Source organism: Cavia porcellus, unplaced genomic scaffold (assembly GCF_034190915.1).
Source record: "Cavia porcellus strain 051 isolate PalLab524CR breed Dunkin Hartley unplaced genomic scaffold, mCavPor4.1 scaffold_20, whole genome shotgun sequence".
NCBI lineage: Eukaryota > Metazoa > Chordata > Mammalia > Rodentia > Caviidae > Cavia > Cavia porcellus.
Window position 1 is genome coordinate 45,908,217 of NW_026947503.1, and position 23,102 is coordinate 45,931,318.

The 23,102-nt window shown below is 41.6% G+C and overlaps 1 protein-coding gene across 19 annotated transcripts in view; it reads right to left on the minus strand.

Moving 5' to 3' along the window:
* The window catches only part of Fhod3 (formin homology 2 domain containing 3), a 444,662-nt gene that overhangs the window by 380,461 nt on the left and 41,099 nt on the right, over window positions 1-23,102 (minus strand). For all 19 annotated transcript variants that reach the window (XM_063232040.1, XM_063232044.1, XM_063232043.1 and 16 more), the window contains exon 2: window positions 12,535-12,641. In XM_063232040.1, coding sequence (XP_063088110.1) covers window positions 12,535-12,641 — 107 coding nt within the window. The remainder of the gene's footprint in view (window positions 1-12,534; window positions 12,642-23,102) is intronic.

A 23,102-nucleotide genomic window follows, 5' to 3' on the forward strand; every position in this document is an offset into this window, starting at 1 on the left:
CCTGCACTAAGCATGCATGGCAGTTACACTGAAATTCCAAACCCTTGAATGAAACTGAGATAGTATTTCTAAGAAAGTCACAGAAGGCCTGCCATCCTGAAAGGGTCACCTTTCCTATGTGCTGAGAAATCAGGCAATAGGTTCGGTTACATTAAACCCTGATGGAAATTAAGACAGCACAAAACCAAAAAAGCCTATTTTTCCAGTTAGTTTTTCATTTAGATTTCTTCTGCTTCAATATTCTATGTCTGTCCTTGTCTGCCCCTGTACACTAAATGCTACAATTTTAAAAACCTATGTAGAACAGGGAGCCAAGGACCATGAAAATAGGTTAGTGTTGTAGTCAGAGTTTACAAGGAAAAATATTTAATGTGGGACACATAATTTATAGGATTATAATATTCACCCAAAGAGTCAAATGTAAAAGAATGCAGGAAATCTGTTTGAGCACTAGAAACCCAAAGAATCCAGGTGAAGGTCTGGATCCCATAGTGATGTCCTCCATGAGTCCAGCTGGAGGCCTAAAGCCCACGACAATACCTTATGCAGGTCTGTATCTAGGATCTTCACTGGGAAAGTCCAAAGGTCAGTGGTGGAAGCTAGAAAGTGTGCCAGCGGGATGAAGGATCTGTGCCAAGCCAGGAAAGTTGAGGGATCTGCCCTAGAGCCAGGAAGTGACGCTCAAGGTAAGGACCAGATCTCCTCTGAAAAGAATCACAGCCATGCTCAGTGATAGCTAGGTCCCAAGTTCCTCCAACAATAACACCTGAGTTGACATCAAAAAAACCAGCATGACGAGCTTCTCCAGGAGAATCAACAGCATGCCATCTTCCCCTTCCAAGTCTGCACCAGCAAGATGAAGGATGAAAGATCTGTGCCAGCAGACTCCAGGGGCTGCACTCAGCAGGAAGAAACACTCAAAGTGAGGGTGGAACTTGCCCAAAGAGAACCATTTCCATCCTCAGGTGGGCCATCCATACCCAGAACCATGCTGATTCAGTTCAGCTGAGAGTTACAAGTTGAGCAGTAATTAATGCACCACAGTTGGGGTGAGGAAGTCAAGAATGAGGGCCCTGATCCCAGGGCTTCAATGCAAAGGAAGGAACAAGCCAAGGCCTTAAAAGGGATTAAAAAAGGAGATTCCTGACTCCAGGGAACTGGTGAAAACTAAGATGTACAAATTTTTAAAAACCTTGGCAAACCAAAGGTGCAATATGCAAAAATAATACCACAGGAGTATTAACAATTGGGATCCAAAATGCTACCTCTTCAAGGCTCATTGTGTTGAAGGCCTAATTACCGACTCACAGGTTTTGGGGAATTGACTGGATCATAAGGGCTCTAACTTCATCAGCAGATCAATCCAATGATGGATTCATAATTTGATGACTTTCTTGTGGTCCTAGGGATTGAACCCAGGGCCTCAAGTATGTTAGACAAGTGCCAAACCACAGAGTTACATCCCTACCCCTTGATGGCATTATTGTGAGGTGACAGAAATAGAGGTAAGACCTTATCTGAAAGAGGCAGGTCATGGGGGCATGCCCGTGAAGACTACATCTTGTCCACAGCTTCTTCCCCTTTGACTCTCTTATTTTCTCCTTCCAGTCATGATAAGGCAAGCTGTTATAGCCCATTACACCACTCTGTCATGATGTTCTGTGTCAACACTGGCCCGAAGAAAATGGAGCCAGTCAATCATGGATTGAAGCCCCTGAAACTGAGTCAAAACAATATGTTTTTCTCAGATATTACTTACATTTTTCTCATTGTTGAGACAACATAACCAAGGCCCAAAGTTAAAGGGGGACAAATTTATTTAGCTCATGGTTTGTACAGGTTTCAGTCCATAATCAGTTGGCTCTAAGGCAGGGTGGCATGGCAGAGGGGCAATAGTTCATGATGGCAGAAAACAGCAAAAGCAACAAGAGACACACAGCAGGAACAAGCCTCTTTCCATCCCTTATATGGTATGCAGCCTACTCCCCTAGGGCAGGCATAGCACTCATGGCCTTAATCTCAGCACTGGACCATGAATCAAACAAAAACTCTAGATTCAACCACCTCCAAAACCATCCATCAGGACCACATGAGGCCTTGCAGAGACATCCAGACACAAACTATAACAGGTGCTTTGTCACAGGGACAAAAAGTTGACCGAAGCACCAAGTTAAGCTTACCCTAAATATCTAATAATAATGACAGGAAGTCAATATTCCATGCACATATATAATTCTTAAATGTCTAAGATGGATACAAACAGACAGTGGACATTAATTATAAGCTCCCTTTAAGTCTGACAGTTTCCCTACCTCTACCATTACATTTTCTAATTTGTCACTGCAGATATTATTAGAGGAAGTTTGATTGTTATGATTTTATTTGTTTTACAAATGTCCATCTCAACACCATCACTGATTCTTAGGTTTTTTTGCTTTTTGGTGAAATAATCATATCACCTCTTTATAAACAATCTTTGCCAAAAAATATGCCCTTTGCTTCTGTTTTAGAGGAAAATTAAATGATCATTTATTATTTGGGATAACCATCTTCAATAAGATATCATGTCAGCTTGGGTTCAGAAAGTAATAGTCATCGTAGTTAACATTTATGGAATGTTTACCATGTGCCAGATGAGTACTTTATATAGATTTCGTCCACAAAATTCCTGAGATAGATAAGATTGTGGTCATTTTAAACTAAGAAAACTGAAGCCCAGAAAAGTTAAACATAGTTGAAGTCACAGAAAGTGAGAGTCTAGACTAATTTCAGGCAGTCTAACCCCAGGGACTACATTTCTGTCTCCTCCCTACAGCTGCCTGTCTTCATTCCCTCATTCTACCCTTTACTGGTGTCTACCATGGGCTGAACAAGCACAAAATACATGCTGCATGAAGACAGGAACACAAATCCTACCTACAGTTGTAGTCTACTGATTGTCTTGCAGATTTCAGACTCAAGACTACAGCACTAGTTCCTACCTAAATTTCCAACCTGCTGGAAATCTCATTTACCATTCTCAAAAAAATACACAAGCCAATTCCTTAAAAAATAAATCTACTTCTAGATAGACAGATTAGATTGACAGATGGACAGGTAAGTACATAGCCTACTGGTTCTGTTTCTCTGAAGAACTCCAATACAAGCTTTGATATGTGCCTTTGTGAAAATTTCATGTTCCAGAAATGCAACCAGTGGAAAACTGTCACTGGGCACCCACTGCAAGCACTCTGGTGATCCCTGCTCCCCAAGATTGGCCTCCAGGAGCTGTTTCATAGCTGCTACACCTCCAAGCCATGCTTGTGCAGCAGAGTGAAATGCTCCAACTGTCAGAATCCACTGACCTACTGACAAAGGCAATTCAGTGTGACCTGAAACTCCCCAGGGAGAGCCAGATTCCTCTCTTATCAGCACAACCTCAGCCAGGGAACCTTTGCCAGCTCCTGAGTTCAGTTATTCTCTATTTGCAGCTCACACCCAAGGCCAACACTACCCCAGTGACAAAATTATCTAAAACTGATGCACAATTCAAGGAGACTGCAATCAAAGCACTTGTGCCAGGGACATGCTGGGGCTACTGCTAAACTTCCTATCACTCCCTGGATTCTCAGAAAATACAAGTGTCTCCTACAGTGATGCCTATGACCGTCAGGAATAAATCTAGTTTAGCACATTCACGAGGGGGCCATAACTATATGCCTTTCTGTGGGGCAGCTTGAACCACTATGGTATTTGCATGACTGTCCTGTCAGCTAGCTTTTTATTAATTTTATTAGCAAAAAAATCAGTAAAAGTGATTAGATCCATTTGTACTACCAGTGAGCAAGTCAGTGGGAATGCGTTAACCAGTGAATGCTCAGAGAAACCTGTACTTCCATTCTATTCCTGACTCTCAAGAGCATATTTTTGTACTAATACTGCAGTAAAAGCAAGACCTCATCACAATAGGAACCAGGAGTTACATAGCTTTAAGTGGTACAGAACCAAAGCCTTGATCCCTTTTTGTAGCAACAAACAGTAGACCTGACCTCCCACCCCACCACATTATTTATTCAATCACATTAGAACTAACCTATTATTTCAGGCAAGGGCAGAAATACGTGTTTAACAATCCTACAGAAACAGAGACTGGGAGACCCTTCAGTGTTGCCCCAGGAATAAAAAGGTCTTCACAAGCTTTGAGAGCTGTAAAATCCAATCAGTACTGTGCCTCAGGGATAAAGGTCTGAAGGAGGATTTGAACCAGTCATCAGCCAGTAAAAATAGCACTAGCTAAGATTAATTTGCCGATAAGCATAAAGGCCCAGTGATAAAGCCAGCCACCATTCCATGCATCTCCAGGTAATCTAGTACTTCCTAATAGTCTACAGTGGTAGAAAATAGACTCTGATGCCACCTATGTGACCTTCAACATATTCCTTAACCTCTCAAAGCCTCAGCTCCCTTGTCTGCAAAATGTCTACTTTCTCCTGAGGGCTGGGGATTCAGTCAATACAAGTAACATGGTAGTGACACACTTGGCATCTGAGAAATGCCAGACATTAGCCAAAATTCTTATCAATTATTATTATTATACAGTGTATGATTCTTGCAGGCATTTTCCCCCCTTTCCATTTTTGGAAATGTCTGGCTATCCTCTGTCCCTCTCTACACGTCTCTCTTTATTTTGGTCTGTCTTTACCCAGTGTTGCCACTTCTCTTATCTTTCCCTTTTATTTTCATCCTTCTGTTTCCTGAGCATGGGGGAATCTACAGCAATGATCTATTTGTTCCTGAGACTCTTTCCTGTTCCTCAAAACATGCTCTACCAACATGCTCTGCTTGTTGACAGATGCGGGGACAGTAGGATTTTCCTACTGTCCCCACAGATGCGATATCCTTTCATCACTCAAAGTAGGACTTCACTCTGCACCCAGCTAAACCTCAGTCACCAGCTCAGCATCTCTCTTCCATGGTTATTCCTTGACATCATTTTAAACTTTGACAAGGCACAATTTAGGGATCATGACATCTACCTATTGTGAGTACCATGATCTAACTTTTTGTTTTTCTGGTTTTGTTTCTTCATTTGTTTTTTGAGATAGCATCTCGCTGAGTTGTGCAAGTTGGCCTCAAACTCACAATGATCCTCCTGCCTCAACCTCCTGAGTGCTGGGATTACAAGTATCTGTCACTATGCCTGATTTGCGACAATCTGATTTTTGAACTAGTTCACCATCCATCAAAGAAAGGCTGATCCAAGGTCATGTAGACTAATTCCTATTTTCTTCTAAGACTTTTGTAGTTGTAGCTCTTACATTTTGGTTCGTGACCCATTTTTAGTTAATTTCTGTGTATGCTGTGAGGTCTCTAACACCCTGTCTCACATTCCTCGCCTTCCTACTGAGATCTCCCTGAAAAAGAAGATTTTGTTTAACACAGCCACAGCTCCCTAACAATCCCACTGCCTCCTCATCCCCCTGATTCTTCTTTTTGTACTCTAGGACACTCTGAATCTCTTCCTTGTCACACCCCTCACTTTGTGATATGATGTCTTCGACTGTCCATTCTCTGAAATCTCTCTCCTTGCTAAGGCTTAGAAAGTAGAGACACTTCCATACACCCTCACTGCCCCTTCACATACCATTTCACTCACTAACATCCTGCATTAGTGTGGTTACATTTGTTACAACAGATGAACCAATTATTAAGCCTACAGTTTATATTAGGGTTCACTCTGCATTAAACAGATCTCCAAAATGGATGATGTTCTGTATCCCACAATATAACAATACATTCCTTTAAAAACCCATGATCTCTACCTCTTTGTCTATTCCTATCCATCCCCCACATCCCTGATCTCTGGCAAACACTGATCTTTTTACTGTCTCCGTATTTTAACTTTCTCAGAAAGTCATATGATTGGAATCATACAGTACATACACTTTTCACAGTTCACAATATGGATTTCTTTCCTTCATGTCTTTTCTAGCACAACTGCTCATTTTCTTTTCATCACTGAATAATGAGTCCTCATCTTGTGGATATGCCACAGTTTATTCACCTACTGAAGGATATTTTGGTTGCTTTCAAGTTTTAGCTATTAGGAGCAACACTGCTATAAATATTCTTGTGCAAGTTTTTGTATGGATCTAAGTTTTCAACTCATTTGGTTTCACTTTGTAAGAAATGATCACACCGTTTCCCAAAGTGCCTCACCAGGAATGAATAATGTCATTCTGCATCCTCACCAGCATCTGATGTTGGCAGGGCTTGTAGTTTCAGCCTTTCTAATCAGGGGATACTGGTGTCTTGTTTTGATTTTGCAATTCCCTAATAATATATGGTGATGAGCATCTTCCCATACGTTTATTTTCCATCTGGGTATCTTTAGTGAAGTATTCAGATCTTTTCCTCATTTTGCAATCAGGCTTTTTGTTTTGTTACTGAGTGCTGGGACTTTTTTTTAATATTTTGGATACTATGGTCTTTGGCTGAGATGTGTTTTACAAATATTTTCTCCCTGTCTGTGACTTTTTAATCCTCTTAATGTCCACTTGTTTCATGATAAAAATATACTTATGAAAAATATAAGCCATTGTTATCTGGGTTCTTTGTTCTAGGCAGCCAACCTCAACTATTTACTGAAGTACAATGCTTGATTATGGTGTCCCTGGGTCACCTAGATGCTGCAACCTGGATAACTGAAAACTCTTTAATCTCTACTGCCATATCCTGCTTGTATTACCTCATGCTCAGGGATGAGACATCCAGACTCAGTAGCTCCCTTCTCTAAGGAATCTCTGAAACTCTCCAGACCTTGATGCATCTCACCAGGGTCCCAAGCCACCATTCCTCACAGGCCACCCCACAACTTGACTGTGGTTTCCCATCACCTTACATTAATATGTACAAATACATCCCCTAGAAGTGCCCCCACTCCACAGCTGTGCTGCTTCTCTAAGTGGTTCCTCGATTGTATAACCTCCACCTAATATCACACGCCCACTCCACCCTCCCGCTTCCCTCTACATAAGCCAGGTCTTTGGCTCCAATTCCCTCTTCTCCCCTCACTGATTCAGGTTCCACTCTTCAGCGATCAGGGTCACGCTCATTAGGTCCCTCCCGTCTCCCTCCCACTCTCAGGGGGCACATCTGACTTGTACCTGCTCAATGCTCCTCCCACTCCCACTCCCCCTCCCTCTTTCTCATCCATGTCTTACTGGACACTTCTCATTACTTCAGGAGTTCCCAGAGGGCTCTTTGCAGGTCGTTTCTTTTGTGACTCAAACTCACATCTCACAGCCCAGCTCAGGCCCTCCAGTCTGGCACTTGGAGGTACTGAGAGCACCACACATGCAACATGAAGCTCATTCATCCTTCTTGGCATCTGGCACCTTGGGCATGGTATCCGTCTCCCTCTACAGTATATAATGGTTTGCACATTGGACTCACCTGGGAGGGAGCTTTTAAAACACTGCTGCCTGGGTCCACCCCCATGCTCTGATTTCATGGACCTCAGGCTGCACGTGGAAAGGAAAGTCCCTCAGGTGGCTGCAATACTCCTCAGGCTTGAGAACCAAGCTATAGATGCCTGATCAAACTTAACCCACCCAAGACAGATTTTTGGAAAACAAGATTCTCAGTTCCCACTCCAAACTTCCTGAAGTTATAACCCAGGTATCAGCATTTCTAAGCAGCTTCCATCCAGAATATTCTGAACAGAGGCTAATGTGTGCAGAGGCTCTGGCTCATCCCATACAGCACTATGCTTAGCTCACCCCGACTGCTCCAGTTAGTGGAAAGGGTCAGTTCCTCTCCACCTCAGCTAGATAAGTGTTGGTGGTCTGCATGTGGGGCCTCACACAGCATGTGGAAGACAGAAGACCTTGCATACCCTTTAATAATTTGCCACAAGCACCTCTATGACCACCTCTGCACCCTCAGCTGAACCTAATTCGCTTTCTTTCCACCAGAAGACTCTCTAATGCAGAGCTTGTGTTGGTTGCCTGCTTTGGTTTGGTCTTTCTGGTTCAGCTGGCTTTTAGACTTAGGTTCAAATCCTAGGGGCTAAGGAAGCCCAGACAAATATGTCATTGGCTATAGTAAACTTTTATATTAGATCCTTAGAAGAGGTAACTACCTTGACATTTAAAGGACTTTTTGGGAATCTTTAGGAAGACAATAAAATGCTGCTCGACCTACTCACAAACAGCACAGAAACCTCAGGTGTTTGTGAACCCCACACTCATGGATCCTTGACCTAACAGTGCCAGGAAAGTTAGAAGTCTGAAAGTCAAATCACAGTGGACCCCAAACTCCTGCATTCTTCTAAGCAGGTCCATTGCAAAGCTGGCAGGGGTACCACACCACCCTCTTGGTCAGCTTCCTCCCAGGCTTCAGGGCCACATGTCCATCCATCCTTAGCTTCTGAGAAACCAGCTACCTACCAACATGGGGGTCCAGAGATGGGAGGATTGACAGACCCCAAAGCAGGTGAGAGAGGCGGATTCATGAGCTGTCCCTGACTCTCCAGCACAGGTCTAATGAGGGGTCATGCTGAGAAAAAAGGGAGGAGCTCCTGGGAATGCAGGCACTATGTCCAGCAGCCATCCTGCCTTCACACAGTTCTGAAACACTGTGCTTCTCAGGCCCGTTCTTGCCCCCAACCATGTTCCCCAAACACATCTCTTCCACCCACCCAAAACACTATTTCCCTTCAGGTACACTTTAAAGCCTGCTTTCCCCATGACAGATTTCTGGGGAACTTGGTTTGCACTGGTTTCCTTCCAGAGGCCCTAGGGTTGGGGGTAGATACAAGGGCAGGAGACTGGTCCTGCTCAGCCTGTAGGCAAAAGCCTCTTCCTTAGTTTTCTTAACTACAAATTTCAGTGTCTGATCTGCTTAGAATCCTCCAGGCTTGAAATCCAGTGACTCCCATAATGATATATCAGGGTCCCAAATTCTGGCTATAATTATGCCTATCACTACTATTTTTGAGTATGTGGGGTTAGGGCTGGCAACTAGCTTAATATTTTAAACACATCACATTTTACCTTGAAACAACTGAAGAGGCAATGTCATGATTATATTATTTGCATTTGTAAGAAAATTGAGATTCAGAGAGGTGAAGTTACATCCCCATGATCAAACAACCATGTCACTAACCACAAAGCCCATGTCCCTAACCAGTCTGCCATGCTGCTCTTCTGGGGTACCAGAGGCCCTGTCTGAACTCCTGCTCACATGAGGATTGACTAATGTTGTCTTTACTCTATAAATAAATTGTGTAAATGTCCTTACTTTATAAACTTCTATCAGAAGTGAAATGGTTTGTCCGAGGTCACACAGTAACAGGGTCAGGAATAATCAGAGGCCTTGAAGCTCCCGTTTCCACTGTGCTATACTTGCTAATTTTCCTGGCCTTGGAAGGCAGCGAACAGACCTTGCTCTATTGTGTTCACATACTAATTACTTTGTCCTTCCACTTTTGAAGGCCTCTGTCCTCCTCTCTGATTAGCTATGGCCTCAGTGATAATTCTAAATGAGTAAGTTAATTTTTAGGCATAAAAGAGCAGGATAACAAACAAGAACAAAGGAACACATTCCTCTAGCAAGGAAACTCACTCAGAGCACACCTTACGAAAAAGTACCATAATTTTTCATACATCTTCATTAGATGATCACAATATTGATACTTTCTTATAATTTTTTCAGAAAAATCAAGAACAAAAATGATTCTTTATGCACCATTTCACACCTTAAAAGAAAAAGTCCTTATCTTAAGGTCCAATCATGGGATACATGAGTTTAGAGGGCCTAGGAGGGAGCCTCAGTGCATGTGACATTGCAAATGTGCCCCCAATACCCATATGGGAGGGTTTCAGCCTGCATCTGCCTGCAAGTCAACACCCAGGGACCTCCCCTGTGCTTCGTGTTCAGTAATAACTAGTCCAGGGATAACAGGATTATCCAGAACACTGCCATCCTGCTTGTCTTCTGCAATGAGGGCCGGAGACAGACACCCACACACACCAGGAGATCAGAAGAGGTGGTTTCTTCACACTCTTCTGGACAAAGTATGGCTCACTATGATGAACACCATTTCAAAGATATAAAACCCCACTCTGAGTTTGAGACACGTTTGTCAAATGCACAGCTGCCACCTTTTGAGCTGCTTCCTCTGTTTGCAGTTTCCATGTCTTGAGTATTTCCCTCTTCTCATCACTACATATATTTTTTTTCATTCTTATTGGAGTACAGAAATGGGACCCAAGATCTAACCTCTTAGCTGGACCCAAGGCCAGGTGAGGCTTCACAAAGGAACAAAGTGAGAAAGCAAACACCAAGATGTATGCTGGCAAGCCTGCCACAGGACTCTGTAGGAACAGCTGGGTAGAAAATTCCAGTATCTGGACACCAGTGTTATGGTGCAAGCTGTAGAGGCAGTGATAGGTGATGGCAGTAAAGTGTCTCCCCTGAAGCCACTCTGCAGCATGCTGGGTGTTATATACACTGGAGGTGGAGTTTCAGACCAGGACTGATTTCCCTGCAAAAACCAACCTCAAGTCACTGTACTTGCTGCACAGAACCTGAAACACCTTTGCCCAGGAGCTTGTGGGGTGGCAGAAGAATGTACACCTGGGAATCAGTCACACTCATGCTCAAACCTGGCTCACCACCTACTGGCTTTGCCACCCTAGATGTGTAACTTAATTATGATGCTCACTTTTCTCTGATGAAAAATAGAGACAATAAAATCCAATTACATGACTATTGCAAAAAGTAACTATTAAACAATGATATTGTCAATAAATAAAGGATCTATAACAATGCCTAGCCTAGTGCATGCTCCATAGGTGTTATTTTCCTCTTTTGTTTTTTCAGACTGGCCTTGGGCTCATTTTGTAGCCCAGACTGGTCTCAAACTTACACCCTGTTTTCTTATACCGTTACTTAATAGCATTTTTTTCCTCAGCTGCTCTTCAAATCATTAAAATTTTGGTAAGAATGAAGACAAAATCAAACAGGACAAGTTCTTCACAGAGACAATTTTCAAGTTGATAGTGATCTACTTACAACACTCCTGAGGTCATCTTGTTCAGTGAATTATGAAGTTGTCCAATTAGACTGTCACTCAGCCTACATGCTAACACCTTATATAAAGGGAGCTCATTGTCATATAGTTGGTAAAAATTATTGTAATGGATTCACCCAAGTTTAACTATCTTAATAATATCAATGTATTAAATGATGGTGAGTAGAGTCTGGGGCTTCAGAAAACCCTCCTCATGTTGGCAGCCTGTGGTGGTTGCCTCAGGCTTTACCCACACACTTACTCTGGACACAAGAAGGCTGTCTCCAGAGAACCTTGCTAGAGCCTGCCAAGGCCCTTGGGCTTTTTGGTGCTCACGGCCATGCCATGCAGGAATCCATTCTGGGACTATGCCATTCACCTGACTACCAATATTCACTGCATGCTTGTAAGGTGTTGACAAAATGTTGGATGGTAGACATTCAGACAATTGAATCTGAGGGAGTTTTAGCAGAACAAAAGAGGAGCAATGACTAAAAATTGTGACAAAACCCAGGAAGCCATTAGGATTCACTGGAATCAGAGAGTTACATGAAATCAACATGAAGAACCCTATTTCAACAATTTGTACCCTGGGGCTGGGGATTTAGCTCAGCAGCATAAGCACCTGCCTTGCAAGCAGGTGGTCATGAGTTCGATCCCTGGTACGGATAAAAATGAAAAAGAAAAAAGAAAAACAATTTGTACCCTATTTCAACAATTCATACACAATCATTACTCTCAAATAATATTCATATACATATATATATATATACTTTTTTTAAAACTTAGACAAAGTAGCTTCAGACAACTTGGGGAAGGGGTATGAACACCAAATTAATACAGCTGAGCATTATTTGGAACCCATCAGAGAGGCTCTGAAGGTCTAAAGAAAAATGGATACTGCAAAGGGGGCTATTTTAGTAACCAAAAAAATCTAAGAATGTTCCAATTTTGACTTAACATAGCAATCAAAAGTATTAAGCAATCTAAATGTAGCTTCAAAATAATTTGATGTTAATTGACATACCTAATCATTATTTTCTCTGCTGTAATGAATAGAATGATAGAGTATAAAACTATTTTCTAGGCCATCTGCCAGTAAAATGAAATATCCAGTAAATTATTGGAATCTATGTTTAAAACCATTGTCAATCCATGAAAATCTGGAAAATATTGATTCAATTGCCATACATACTTGGACTGAAAATAACTCATAAGATAAACAGCATGTGCTTGATTAAAGTATACTAGAAATGCTTCTAAGACTGGCTCCCACTCCAAGTACAGTTGTCAAGAAAAGTCCCTCAAAATAGAAAAGGGTCTATAGTCTCCCATTATTTACATGGCCCTTCTTGTGTGACTATGAGTGCCAAGAAGGACAAAATTACAGTGGATTCTCCAAAGTATTGTAAGGCCTCCAAGTTCCCCAGTCTCCTAGGAAGTGGGGGCCAGGCAGTAAGGACAAAGGTGAGGCTTACCCAGCATCCTCCTGGAAGCCTTCCAGCTCATCCCGTTGCTCTGCAAGGGTGGCCTCCAGGTCCAAGTAGGTGCCATTGTGCGAGAGCTGCAGTGCACAATCATCCAGCTGCAAGACAAAGAGCAGTGTCAGGCCACTCCTCCAATGGGGACTTCCTATACAGTCCCTTGTATTGCCCTCATGTGTTTGTAAAAGTCAAACATTATTCTGAACTGTGAATCAGAGCTAGAAGAGGCAATACATTAGCATGAGTAGACTGGATGCAAATTAATTACCAAGGGGACAGATATGACATCTACTAAAGGACTAGCATTGTCAGAGCCCAAAAGACATGGATGAGGAGGGGAAGCAGTTCTCTGGGCACTTAATCAATGCTACTTTCCACATGGCGGGACCCAGAGTAAGCTACAGATTTGTAAAGTGACAACTAAAACCATGCTGCTGGTGGGACTGTGGATTAAGAGTCACAGAGTTTTGTAAAAGACAGATTTGGTGAGGAAGATGTGCTATTTCTTTTGAATCAACATAAAGAATATTTATTTTATGGCCATACCTGACATATAACAGAGCGTAGTTGTTCAATAAACATTTTTTCAGCTGAACTGAAAAAAAAGTCTCTACCTGAGTAGCAACATATCCAAATTACAAAACCCCAAAGCAGAAATTAGTTTTCTTTGTTGCTAATCTCATGCTAAGCTTTTATCTTTCCAACCCATTTATTTCCTCCCAGCCAGTCTTTTAAATATGTAGTCATAATAAAGTCATTTGATTCTCAAATGGATTCTTATGTTCTATTATTAAACCCATGTTACAGATAAGAAAATCAAAACATAGAGAATAAGTTGCTTGCCCGATGTCAACTTTAGCAAGTGATGGCACTGGGATTTGGATTCCAGCAGTTTGACTCAGTCATGCTCTCTCCCACTGTTATAATATGCATCCTCTCTATGGACCAAGACCCACAAGGAAATTTACAATATCATCATGTTGGCAAAGCACAGTTTATGTCATCTGAGAGTCCTGATGTAGCCAAGGCAAAGCCACATGTTCGGCAACTCCTCTCTTTTTCTACCTGGGCACACAGACCATGTGACCCAGCCTTATATGTGGGCTCTGGCCTCACAGCTGAGTGCCAACCAATAGAATGAGGTGCAAAGGAAGAAAGCCCCCAGGCCTGCCCATAACAGCCTACAAAAATACCTTTTTTCTCCTGCCTATGCCCAGGTGCAGAGGAGTCAGAGGACAAAGCCAACCCCCAGAATGTGGCAGAGCCCTTAGAAGGCACTTGGTTGCTGAGTCACTGTATGGAAGGAGGACTTTGCCACTCAGCCTCCATGACTGTCCCAGACTGTGACAAGATGGAGAAGTGAGCCTTTGCTGTAGGAAATGGTTAGGACTGCAAAGTTGTTTCAACAAGTAGCACTTGGTTACACATAGAATGGTTATACTAACAAATATGAGAAAAGAATTTTGCCAAAGATTGAGATTAACACTATTTTAAAAACCCAAATCTGTAACTTCATTTTCAGTTCCTAAGGTTGTAAGAATGGCTCCTATGATTCATCTAGTTAATGAGTTAAGACTTCATTCCAAAATGACACAATTGGGAAATAGTGGAGACAAATTTATGTGGCTACTTTAAAACATCCAGACAAATGCTTGATAATCTGGTATAAGATTTCAAACAAGGAGTGACTCTCTTTTGATGAAAAAGCTGTATTTAGTATCCTCAACAACAACAAAAAAATCTAGACTGTCATCTTGTTCAGAACTGTTAACTAGAAGGGGCTCTTACTTCCCATGAGAAACCTTGAACTTCCTTGATTCTGATTACCCTCAAGAGCATGAATGGAAGTTGTTATTAGTTGTGAGAAATACCTAGTCAAATCACTGGGAGAGTTAATCCTATTTGATTCACTTTTCTCATTTCTCTAATGACAAATTAAAGGTAAACTGGTGAATTTCAGCCTTTTTGAGTGGTATTTCACAGATAAATCATCTAATCTGAAAAGATATTTGAATATAAGGATCAAACAAGCCAAATTCACTTTATAGTGAATCCAACGGTGTTCCCTGGGGTTTTAGGAAAAGATATGGGGAGCTATCTCAGCCAGTCAGTGGAGGCAGCAAATAGGAAGTTTTCTGAGAAGGCATCTCCTGTGGGCTGCAATCAGTCTTTATGGCTCCTAAGTGGGAAAATTCCACTAAAAACTGGACCTGTGACCATGCATACTGGACTGTATCAGTGTAATCACTGGTAGTTTGTTCTTGCTTTTAGGATATACTGCTAGTATTAACTAACAAAACTTAGTGAGTCTTGTTAGTAATACCAACATTTCTGCCGATGTGTAATCCCACAAACAATGAACAGACTAGAAGATTTTTACACTGTAATGCTTTATTTTGCCTCATCCCTCAGAAACCTCTGAGCCTAGAGAAGGAAGCTGTTGGATCCAGAGTTTGCTTCTCCTCAAAGGTGTCTGAGTCACCGTGAAGCTGTGGTCCACACTCAGCCTGGAGAGAGAACCCAAAGGGACAGGAAGTGCTGCGATGGCACAGAGGCAGAATGCACCTGGAGGAGGTATAAATGTCCCCACTACAGCCTGTTTCAAGCTGTCAACTGGAAATCACCGATGCACAACAGCTTTCTAGGAGATAGTGTTACTCCCACACTGTGAGAGCTCCCTGCCTCAAGAGCACATGCAACAGGTAGCACTTAATTACAATGACTATCCTTACAAATATGGGAAAAATATTTTGCCAAGGATGATTGAGATCAGCATTATTAGGAAATTCAGATTTATGCCTTCACCTTTGATTCATGAGGTTGTAAGAATGGCTCCTATTCAGTTAGTCAGTGAGTTAAGATTCTTAATCCCAAAATAACTGCAGACTGGGAGACAGTAGAGTAGCAGTCAGATAATTAACAAATGATGTCGTCTGCATGTGTATTACTTTTGTTTTTATTTTTTTTTCAGGCATAAGTTTCTTTAATTTAGTTTGTAATAATGGTTACATTTAAAAACTCTCACAAAATTCCTGAGGATTTCACAATCAGCACTCAGGAGTACACTTTGTTCCCAGCCTCCGGCCTCCAGTGGAAAAAGCAAAGGAGATGCAAAGGTTAGGGGACCCTGACCTAGGTTTTCAGCTCCTGCCATGCCCACCTAATTTCCAGCTGGGATGGGGCTGTACTGATGGCCACAGCAGTGTCCCTATCTTTAATTGCCACCACTGGCTATTTTATCCATCATCTCCATTCTATACCTTCCAACTTTATTCCCAGCAGCCAAAAGTCAATATCCTGTCTTCCTGGACACTTCATCTGGCCTGGCAGACATCTGCCTCAATGTGCAATAGGCCAGCCCCAAATCACAACAGAAAGCCCCACAATCTCCAACCCTTACCCTAACTTCCCAGGCTCAACAACCCTCTCCTCACATTCCAGAAATCATTAACTACCACTTCCATAGCTCTATTTTAACAAAATTATATGTCAGACACAGGCAGGGTACCAAGGAACACATAAATGCTTTCTTCCCTTAAAGAGGTGGTTTTATTGAGTATGACATACAAATACAAAAACAAGATAAAATGCCATTGAATCAGTTGTCAAAAAGTATGGGAGTTCTTCCTTTTGCTGTAATTAGCAGAGCCCACCAACAATTTCCTCCACAAAATTGCCCAAATCTCCCTCAAAAAGAAAGGCTACATTCCTAAGTCAAATATGGTAATTAACTAATTAACAGTTGGGTAAGACTCTCCCTATTTGTGCCTGACTGAAAAAGATGATGAGTATGTGTCTCTTGGTCCCTTGGGTAAGCACACAAGAGGCCCTCACAGGAAGGCAACTGTAAGAGGAACCAACAGACACTGGCTGCCCTCACAGAGCTGAGGCATGTGCACACACGAGACCCAAACACACAAGTGACCTGTGAAGTCAATACACACCACCTGCACCCTTCCACAACACAGGCCCCGCTCCACTGTCCCACTGGAGACACTTCAGATTAATATTTAAATCACGACATGAGCCAAGGAGCAAGAACAAAGTGTGTCTTGGCTGAACTTATACACTAAACATTTGGAGGTTGGGGAGGGTTGGCTTCAGGTGTCATGTTTTATTGTGTTCTTGTTTATGGCACTGTCAGTTGGATCTAGACTGCCTTCACACTGAGCTATTATACATCCAGCCTTTGTTACCGGTTTGGTTTGAGTTGCAGTTTTGGGAGGTTTTTGGGTTTTGGTTGTTTTTTGTTTTTTGTTTTTTGAGACAGAGTCTTACTAAGTCACCAAATTGCCCAGGCTGAGATCAAATTTGTAATCCTCTTGCCTCAGCCTTCCAGAGTGCTGGGATTACAGGTGTGTGTCATCATGCCTAATTCAGGTGTCACTTTTATAAACAGACTGACGGGTACCCTAGATGAATTCTTCAATCTTGTCAGTGATAACCATGGAACAGAAACTTCTGAAACAATGCACCAACAACAGGAATAGGCAGCAAGCAGAGTTAAATCCAATTATACTATAAAGATTGAGATAGAAATGGCCAAACTTTCCCTGCAGAGTGAAGGACTCAGACCCCTCCCTGGTAAACCAGTCCCTGACCTCAATTCCTGCTTATGGGGTGGCAACCTGATCCCTCCCCTTGGCCTCTCCTGTCAAATCTCTTCCCAAATGACTTAAGGATCCTGGAATTTCCTGACTCTGACAATTTTCATGTCAACTCTGATCCCCTGGCAGCATGTCCCCTGCACTCCTTTCTTGGCTGTAGGTTTGATGGCCAGGACATTGTCGGGCACTTCAGGACATAAGACAAAACAGGGAGCCATGTGGGGAGATAGCATTACAGGGCTATTACAGAAGGGTGGCGACTAGAGAATTTCAGGGCAGTGACAGTGGTGCAGCAGGGAGACTTCAGATCAGATTTCAGGCTGACAACCTATGGCCAAGATCCTGGCAGGAGACAGGCTACCCAGGAAAGACCCAGTCCCAGATCCACAATAAGGGTTCTTCCAGATATGCTAAATTTTACACCATTCCTTTGAGTCAAAACACTATTAAAATTGGTCCTCATTCTCTGGAGACAGAAAAAGAGCCCTTGGCTCCTAGTAGAGAAGCTGCACAAAGTCATTTTGGGGTTCTTTTGACTGTTCCTACAAACACAGTAATAATCAGAAAGACAGGACAGGCGCACACTCAGAAAAACCCCAAACATCTGAAACAAGGCTGATGTCACGTCTCGATTCATATATTCTTTCCCCTCCTTAAACCAATGAGGTGGCATGTTACTGAGTGGTTTAATGATTATCTGGGGTCTGGCAGCAGGTCTGCAGAGATCCCAGTCTAGGCAGTAAAATTTCTGTGTAGCTCTGAAATAGATTTGCACAGACCCACTCTATAAATATACTCTGAGGCTACCTTTTAAACTAATTTTGGTAGTAGTTTAGAAGAGAGAAAATATATGCTGAATTTTAAAGAGAAAGAAGCCTAAAGAAAAAATAAATGCCGACAGCTTGTCTCTCCAACCCTGCATGTACACCCTCGGCTCCTCTCTTCCACTCCTGTAATCCAGGCTGGTCCGTCCGTGTCTTGCTATATCCAGTGGGACAGCAGTAAATGTGACACAGCAGACACTTGCAGGGCACTCTCTGAGGGGTCCTCTCTTGCTGTTCTTGGAACTTGGCCATCAAATGAGGCCAACTGGATCATCAGACCTCCAGATGACCCAACAGTGAATGTCAGATACCTGCAAAAGCCCAACAGAAATCAGCCAAACTGGTCCAAACCAGAAATGCCAAGCAGATCCTAGGCTTGTGAGCAGCTTGGAGGTTGTAACTTTAAGTCAGTCTCTTCCACCACTGCCAGACAAGGAAAGCAACTTTTACCCATGAAGTGCTTGCTGTCTGGAAGGAGAATGGGTGAGAAGTTGGCCCTACAAGTCGCCCACTGAATGCGCACGACATAGCCAGCTCGAGGCAAGGGTGGCCACCACACAGTGGCCCCGGGAAGCCTCAGAGTACACACAATTAACCCTGACCCTTTGTGAGCCAAAACTCCTGCTGAAGACAGAAGACAGCAGTAGATACTAGGTAAGCAAAGAGAGGCCATGCAGGTCCTAGAGCAGAGGGAGTACCAAGCAGAGAGCCCCTCCAAGCACGGGAAGAGGAGCGAGAGGAGGAGGAAGGCATGAGCTGAAGCTCCGGTCCTGGGAGCATGTTCTACTGGTCCGATTATGCAGTGCAAACTGAAAGAACAGAACTATGAAGAGTCTGAAGCACTTGCTAGCCCAGGAACCTCTGACTCCACAGCACACCCACAACCCTGGCTTACAAGGGAAGTGTTGCTAAGAGCTGTTTCTCTCCCCAGAGTTACCGCAAGTGTCCCACCTCAAGCTCATCCTAGCTCTTAGAGGGGCACAAAAGCATCCACATGCTTCAGCAAGTCACTGCAGGACACCCACACCTGTTTTCCTTCTCACGTGGTCCTTTGGTGTTAGATAGCCATAAAGCTTGCAGCTTCCTTCAGTTTTGTGGTTTCTTCTAAAAGTATCAGAAACAGGAAACAACTCAGATAACGTGTAAAAGAAGTCGGGGAAAAAGAACTTTCTAAAAATAGTGTCAAATGTCCCTTTCACAACTATTAATAAAACCAACACAAAACCTTAGCACAGCTATTCAGGCGTTTACGGGCTATGGTCTCCCCAAAACAATCACTGCAAAGGAACGCTCCAGACCTGCCCTCTGCACACCATTTCTTAAGGTGGACAGTGAGGTACCGTGCTCACTTCATTATGCTTCAAACCATACCCCTTGCATACATTCCTTTGTATATATAGTTAGGTTGAAAAGATTCAGAAAAATACCACATCTGCCCTCAACATGCCAGACCTTTTTCCTGTAATTACTCTTTAAATAATATAGTACAATTGTTTACATAGCATTTATATTGTATTAGGTATTACTAGCAATCTAGAGATGCTTCAAAGTAAGGTGATACAAAGTACAATGAGTATAGTATAAAACAGCATAAGTTATTTATATCCACATAAGCGATGCTACTTTATAGCATACTCATTCAGATTAATAGTCTTTTGCTGTGGTCTGTGCTGTGTCCATGAGACAGACAGACAGACCAAGTCACAGGAAGCACCTGTGGCTATGGACAAGCATGATCACCAAAGCTGGAAGAGCATAGTTAGGGAGTCACCATTGTAATTTCTGTTCTTATTCTCATGCAGGGATCAAACCATGATGATGCAAAAACCCTGCACAGAAGAAGGCTGAGTCCAGACACTGGAAGAGCACTGGACCCGATGGGCTCTAGGAGGAAGGCTCCTGACCGCAGCATCTCTTACACCCGACTCTAGAGTAGTGAGAAGCTGGAAATGGAATGTTTGCAGGCAGATGCACGCAGAGTGTAGATGGAAACTGAATGACAAATGAAGAGGCCATTGCTGAACAGGAGGCTGTTAGGAAACAATGGCAGAAGAGGGAAGCAGCAAGGCCTGGTGAAGAGTAATGCAGGGAGAAAGAGGGGAGAAGAAAGCTGAGTGATTGATGAGACGCGGAGGTGTCCAATAGACAAGCAAAACCCTGAGTCTCTTACTTGATCAAGTTAATAAATGTTGGTACCGTTTACCAACAGGGGAAACACTGGACAAAAAGCTATTTGTGCCAGGAAAATAGGATAAAACGGGATTCTTGCTTTTGACATGTTATGCCTGGAAAAAGTAGAGATGTTTCGGGGTTTGGGCATCCCTAAAAGCATGGTGGTTGAAACGCTGGAAGTATACTATGACCCTATAGATGTTCCATGTGTCTTGAAGATCTGTAGTGAGATCCCTTATTTACTCCTGTTGGTAGTAATTTGCACTTTCTTGTTTCTTCCTGTAACCGTTCAGGAGACATCCTTAATCTATTGTACTAAAACATCTTTGCAAAGAGCCAATTTTTTGTCATATTGCTTTTCCTCTATGGTAAGTTTGTTTTCTATCTCAATCATTTCTGTTCCTTGTTATTTTATTCTATATTTGGTTTTTGTAAACTCTAAAATCTTAAGGGTAACAGGCTTTTTTTCTTTTCCATTATAGTCTGCCCTCCAGTTCTGCATGCCAGTTCTGCATCCAAGAATTCAACCAATCATGAAGCAAAATATTTAAAGATTGTGCCGGTACTAAATATATACGGTATAGACAGTTCTTCCTGCTATTGCCCTGCAACATTACACTATAACAACTATTTATATAGCATTTACATTACACTGAATACTACAGGTCATGTAATGATACTTTAAAGTGCACAAGAGGATTGTGTAGGTATATGTCAATACTGTGCCATTTTATGAGTCTTGAGCATCCAAGGGTTTCAGTATTCATGGGGTGATGGGTGGGACCTGAATCCAGTCCCTGCAGATATGGGGGCATGATTTCATGTGCATTAAGACTATAAATTTCTTCTATGTAAATGTTAGCCATAGCCTACGAGATCTGATATGTCATGTTTTCATTATCTTCAGTTTAAAAATATTTTCTAAATTCCACTAGGATTTCTTCTTTGACTCAAGGGTTATTTAGAAGTACATTACATCATTTCCAAATATGTAGGAATTTAAGTGTTCACATCTAGCTTAATGTCACTATGGTCAGAAAATAGACTCTGTATGATTTCAATCCTTTGAATTTCCTGAGTCTTATTTTATAGCTCAATAAATTCAAAGGATGCGTCCTCAACAGCTGCAGTGTTTGTTAAATAGGATGCTGAAGTCTTCTTTGTCTTTACTGTTCTGTATGCATGTTCTATAAAGAGTGTACTAATCTCCCAATTCAACTGTGAATTTTTCTGATTTTTCTTTTAATTCTGTCAATGTTTATCTTGGTTATTTATTAGATTCATAAAAATATTTTGTAGTGTACTGGCTCTTTTAACACTGAGATTTCCCGTTTATCTGGAATAATGTTTCTTGCTTTTAAAGATTACATTATCTGCTGTTAATACAACCATACCACTTTCTTTTGGTTAGCATTATGATTTTATCTTCTAGTTTTTACTTAGAACACTAGTGGTCATGTATCTAAGGTCTATCTCTTGATAGTACAATGTTTTCTTAACCCTTAAAATCCCAGCACTCTGGAAGGGTGAGGCGAGAAGACTGTGAATTTGAGCACATCCTGGACAACTTAACAGTTTAGGAAGATTCTACCTCAGAATAAAAAATACAAAAGGGCTGGGGATGTGGCTCAGTGAAAAGAACCTGGGTTGTATCTATCTGCTGGGGGGAAAAAAGCCTATTAACCTGTAATGATCACAATGTTTGGGTTCGAATTTACATGTTTAATTATTGATCTGAATGTTTCAGTTTCCTTTTCCCCCTTTCTGTGCCATATTTCATTTAATCTGTTACACTTTGTCATTATTCTATATTTCTTTCCTATTATACTATTTACTCCTAGTCACAGAATTTTTTTAATTCTTTCTAGTCACTGACCATATAGATAATAGCATACCTTCTTGACTCAGCAGAAATTATTTAAATTAGCATCATAATGTCTCAGAAAATTTGAATGGACTAGATTATTTTAATATCACCTATACCTTTTGAGATTTTGCAAAATGTATTTTAGCAGTTATCTAATCTGCTTAATCATAGATGGGAGGTATAAAAATTAGCAATATACCAAGTCACATAATTTAGAAGGCTACTCAAATTCCAAAAACTTTTTAACTGGAAGGAAGTAAAAGATGAGTATTGGTTCATGAATATTTATCAATATAAAATTACATTGGAAAGACATGGCTATAAATCACAATAAGTTATGAACTACACTAAGTCTATCTTGTCATATAAATACAGTCTGCCAAAAAAACAAGGTACAAACACTTCAGAGAAGAAAAATGTATATAGTCAGGCATGGTGGTGTATGCCTGTATCCCAGCACTTGGGAGGCTAAGGCAGGACGATGGCTGTGAGTTTGAGGCCAGCTTGGGTCACATAGTGAGTTGAAGGCCATCCTGCATTACAAATTAAGACCCTGTTTCAAAAAAAAAAAAACTTACATAAATATTTTAGCAAAATATTTTAAGACCCATGAAATGCTATTGTTCTGAGCATTTAATATGCATTTAGATTTGTCCACATATTTGTTTATTCATTGCACTTCATTCCTTCCTGCATTGGTGCCTTTTTATTTAATGTAAATTTCCTTTGTCTGAAGAACCCTCTTCAGTACTTTTTAAATGCGAGTCTGCTAAAAAAAAAAAAAAAAAAAAAAAAACTCCTTCATTTCTATTTATTTGTTTCTTTTTTCAGGGGGAACCAAGAATCAAACTCAGGACTTCATGCTTGCCAGGCAAACACTGGGCCACTGAGCTATATCCCCGGCCTTTAATTTCTGTTTCTAAAAGCATCTTTAGTTCACCTTCATTTTGGGGGTAATAGCTTTACTGAGATATAATTTGCACACCATGTAATTCCACCTACAGTTTATTATCATCTTATAGTGTATTCATAGAGTTAGGTATCCAACACCACAATCATTTTAGAATGTTTTTTGTTTTCATTACCCCAAAA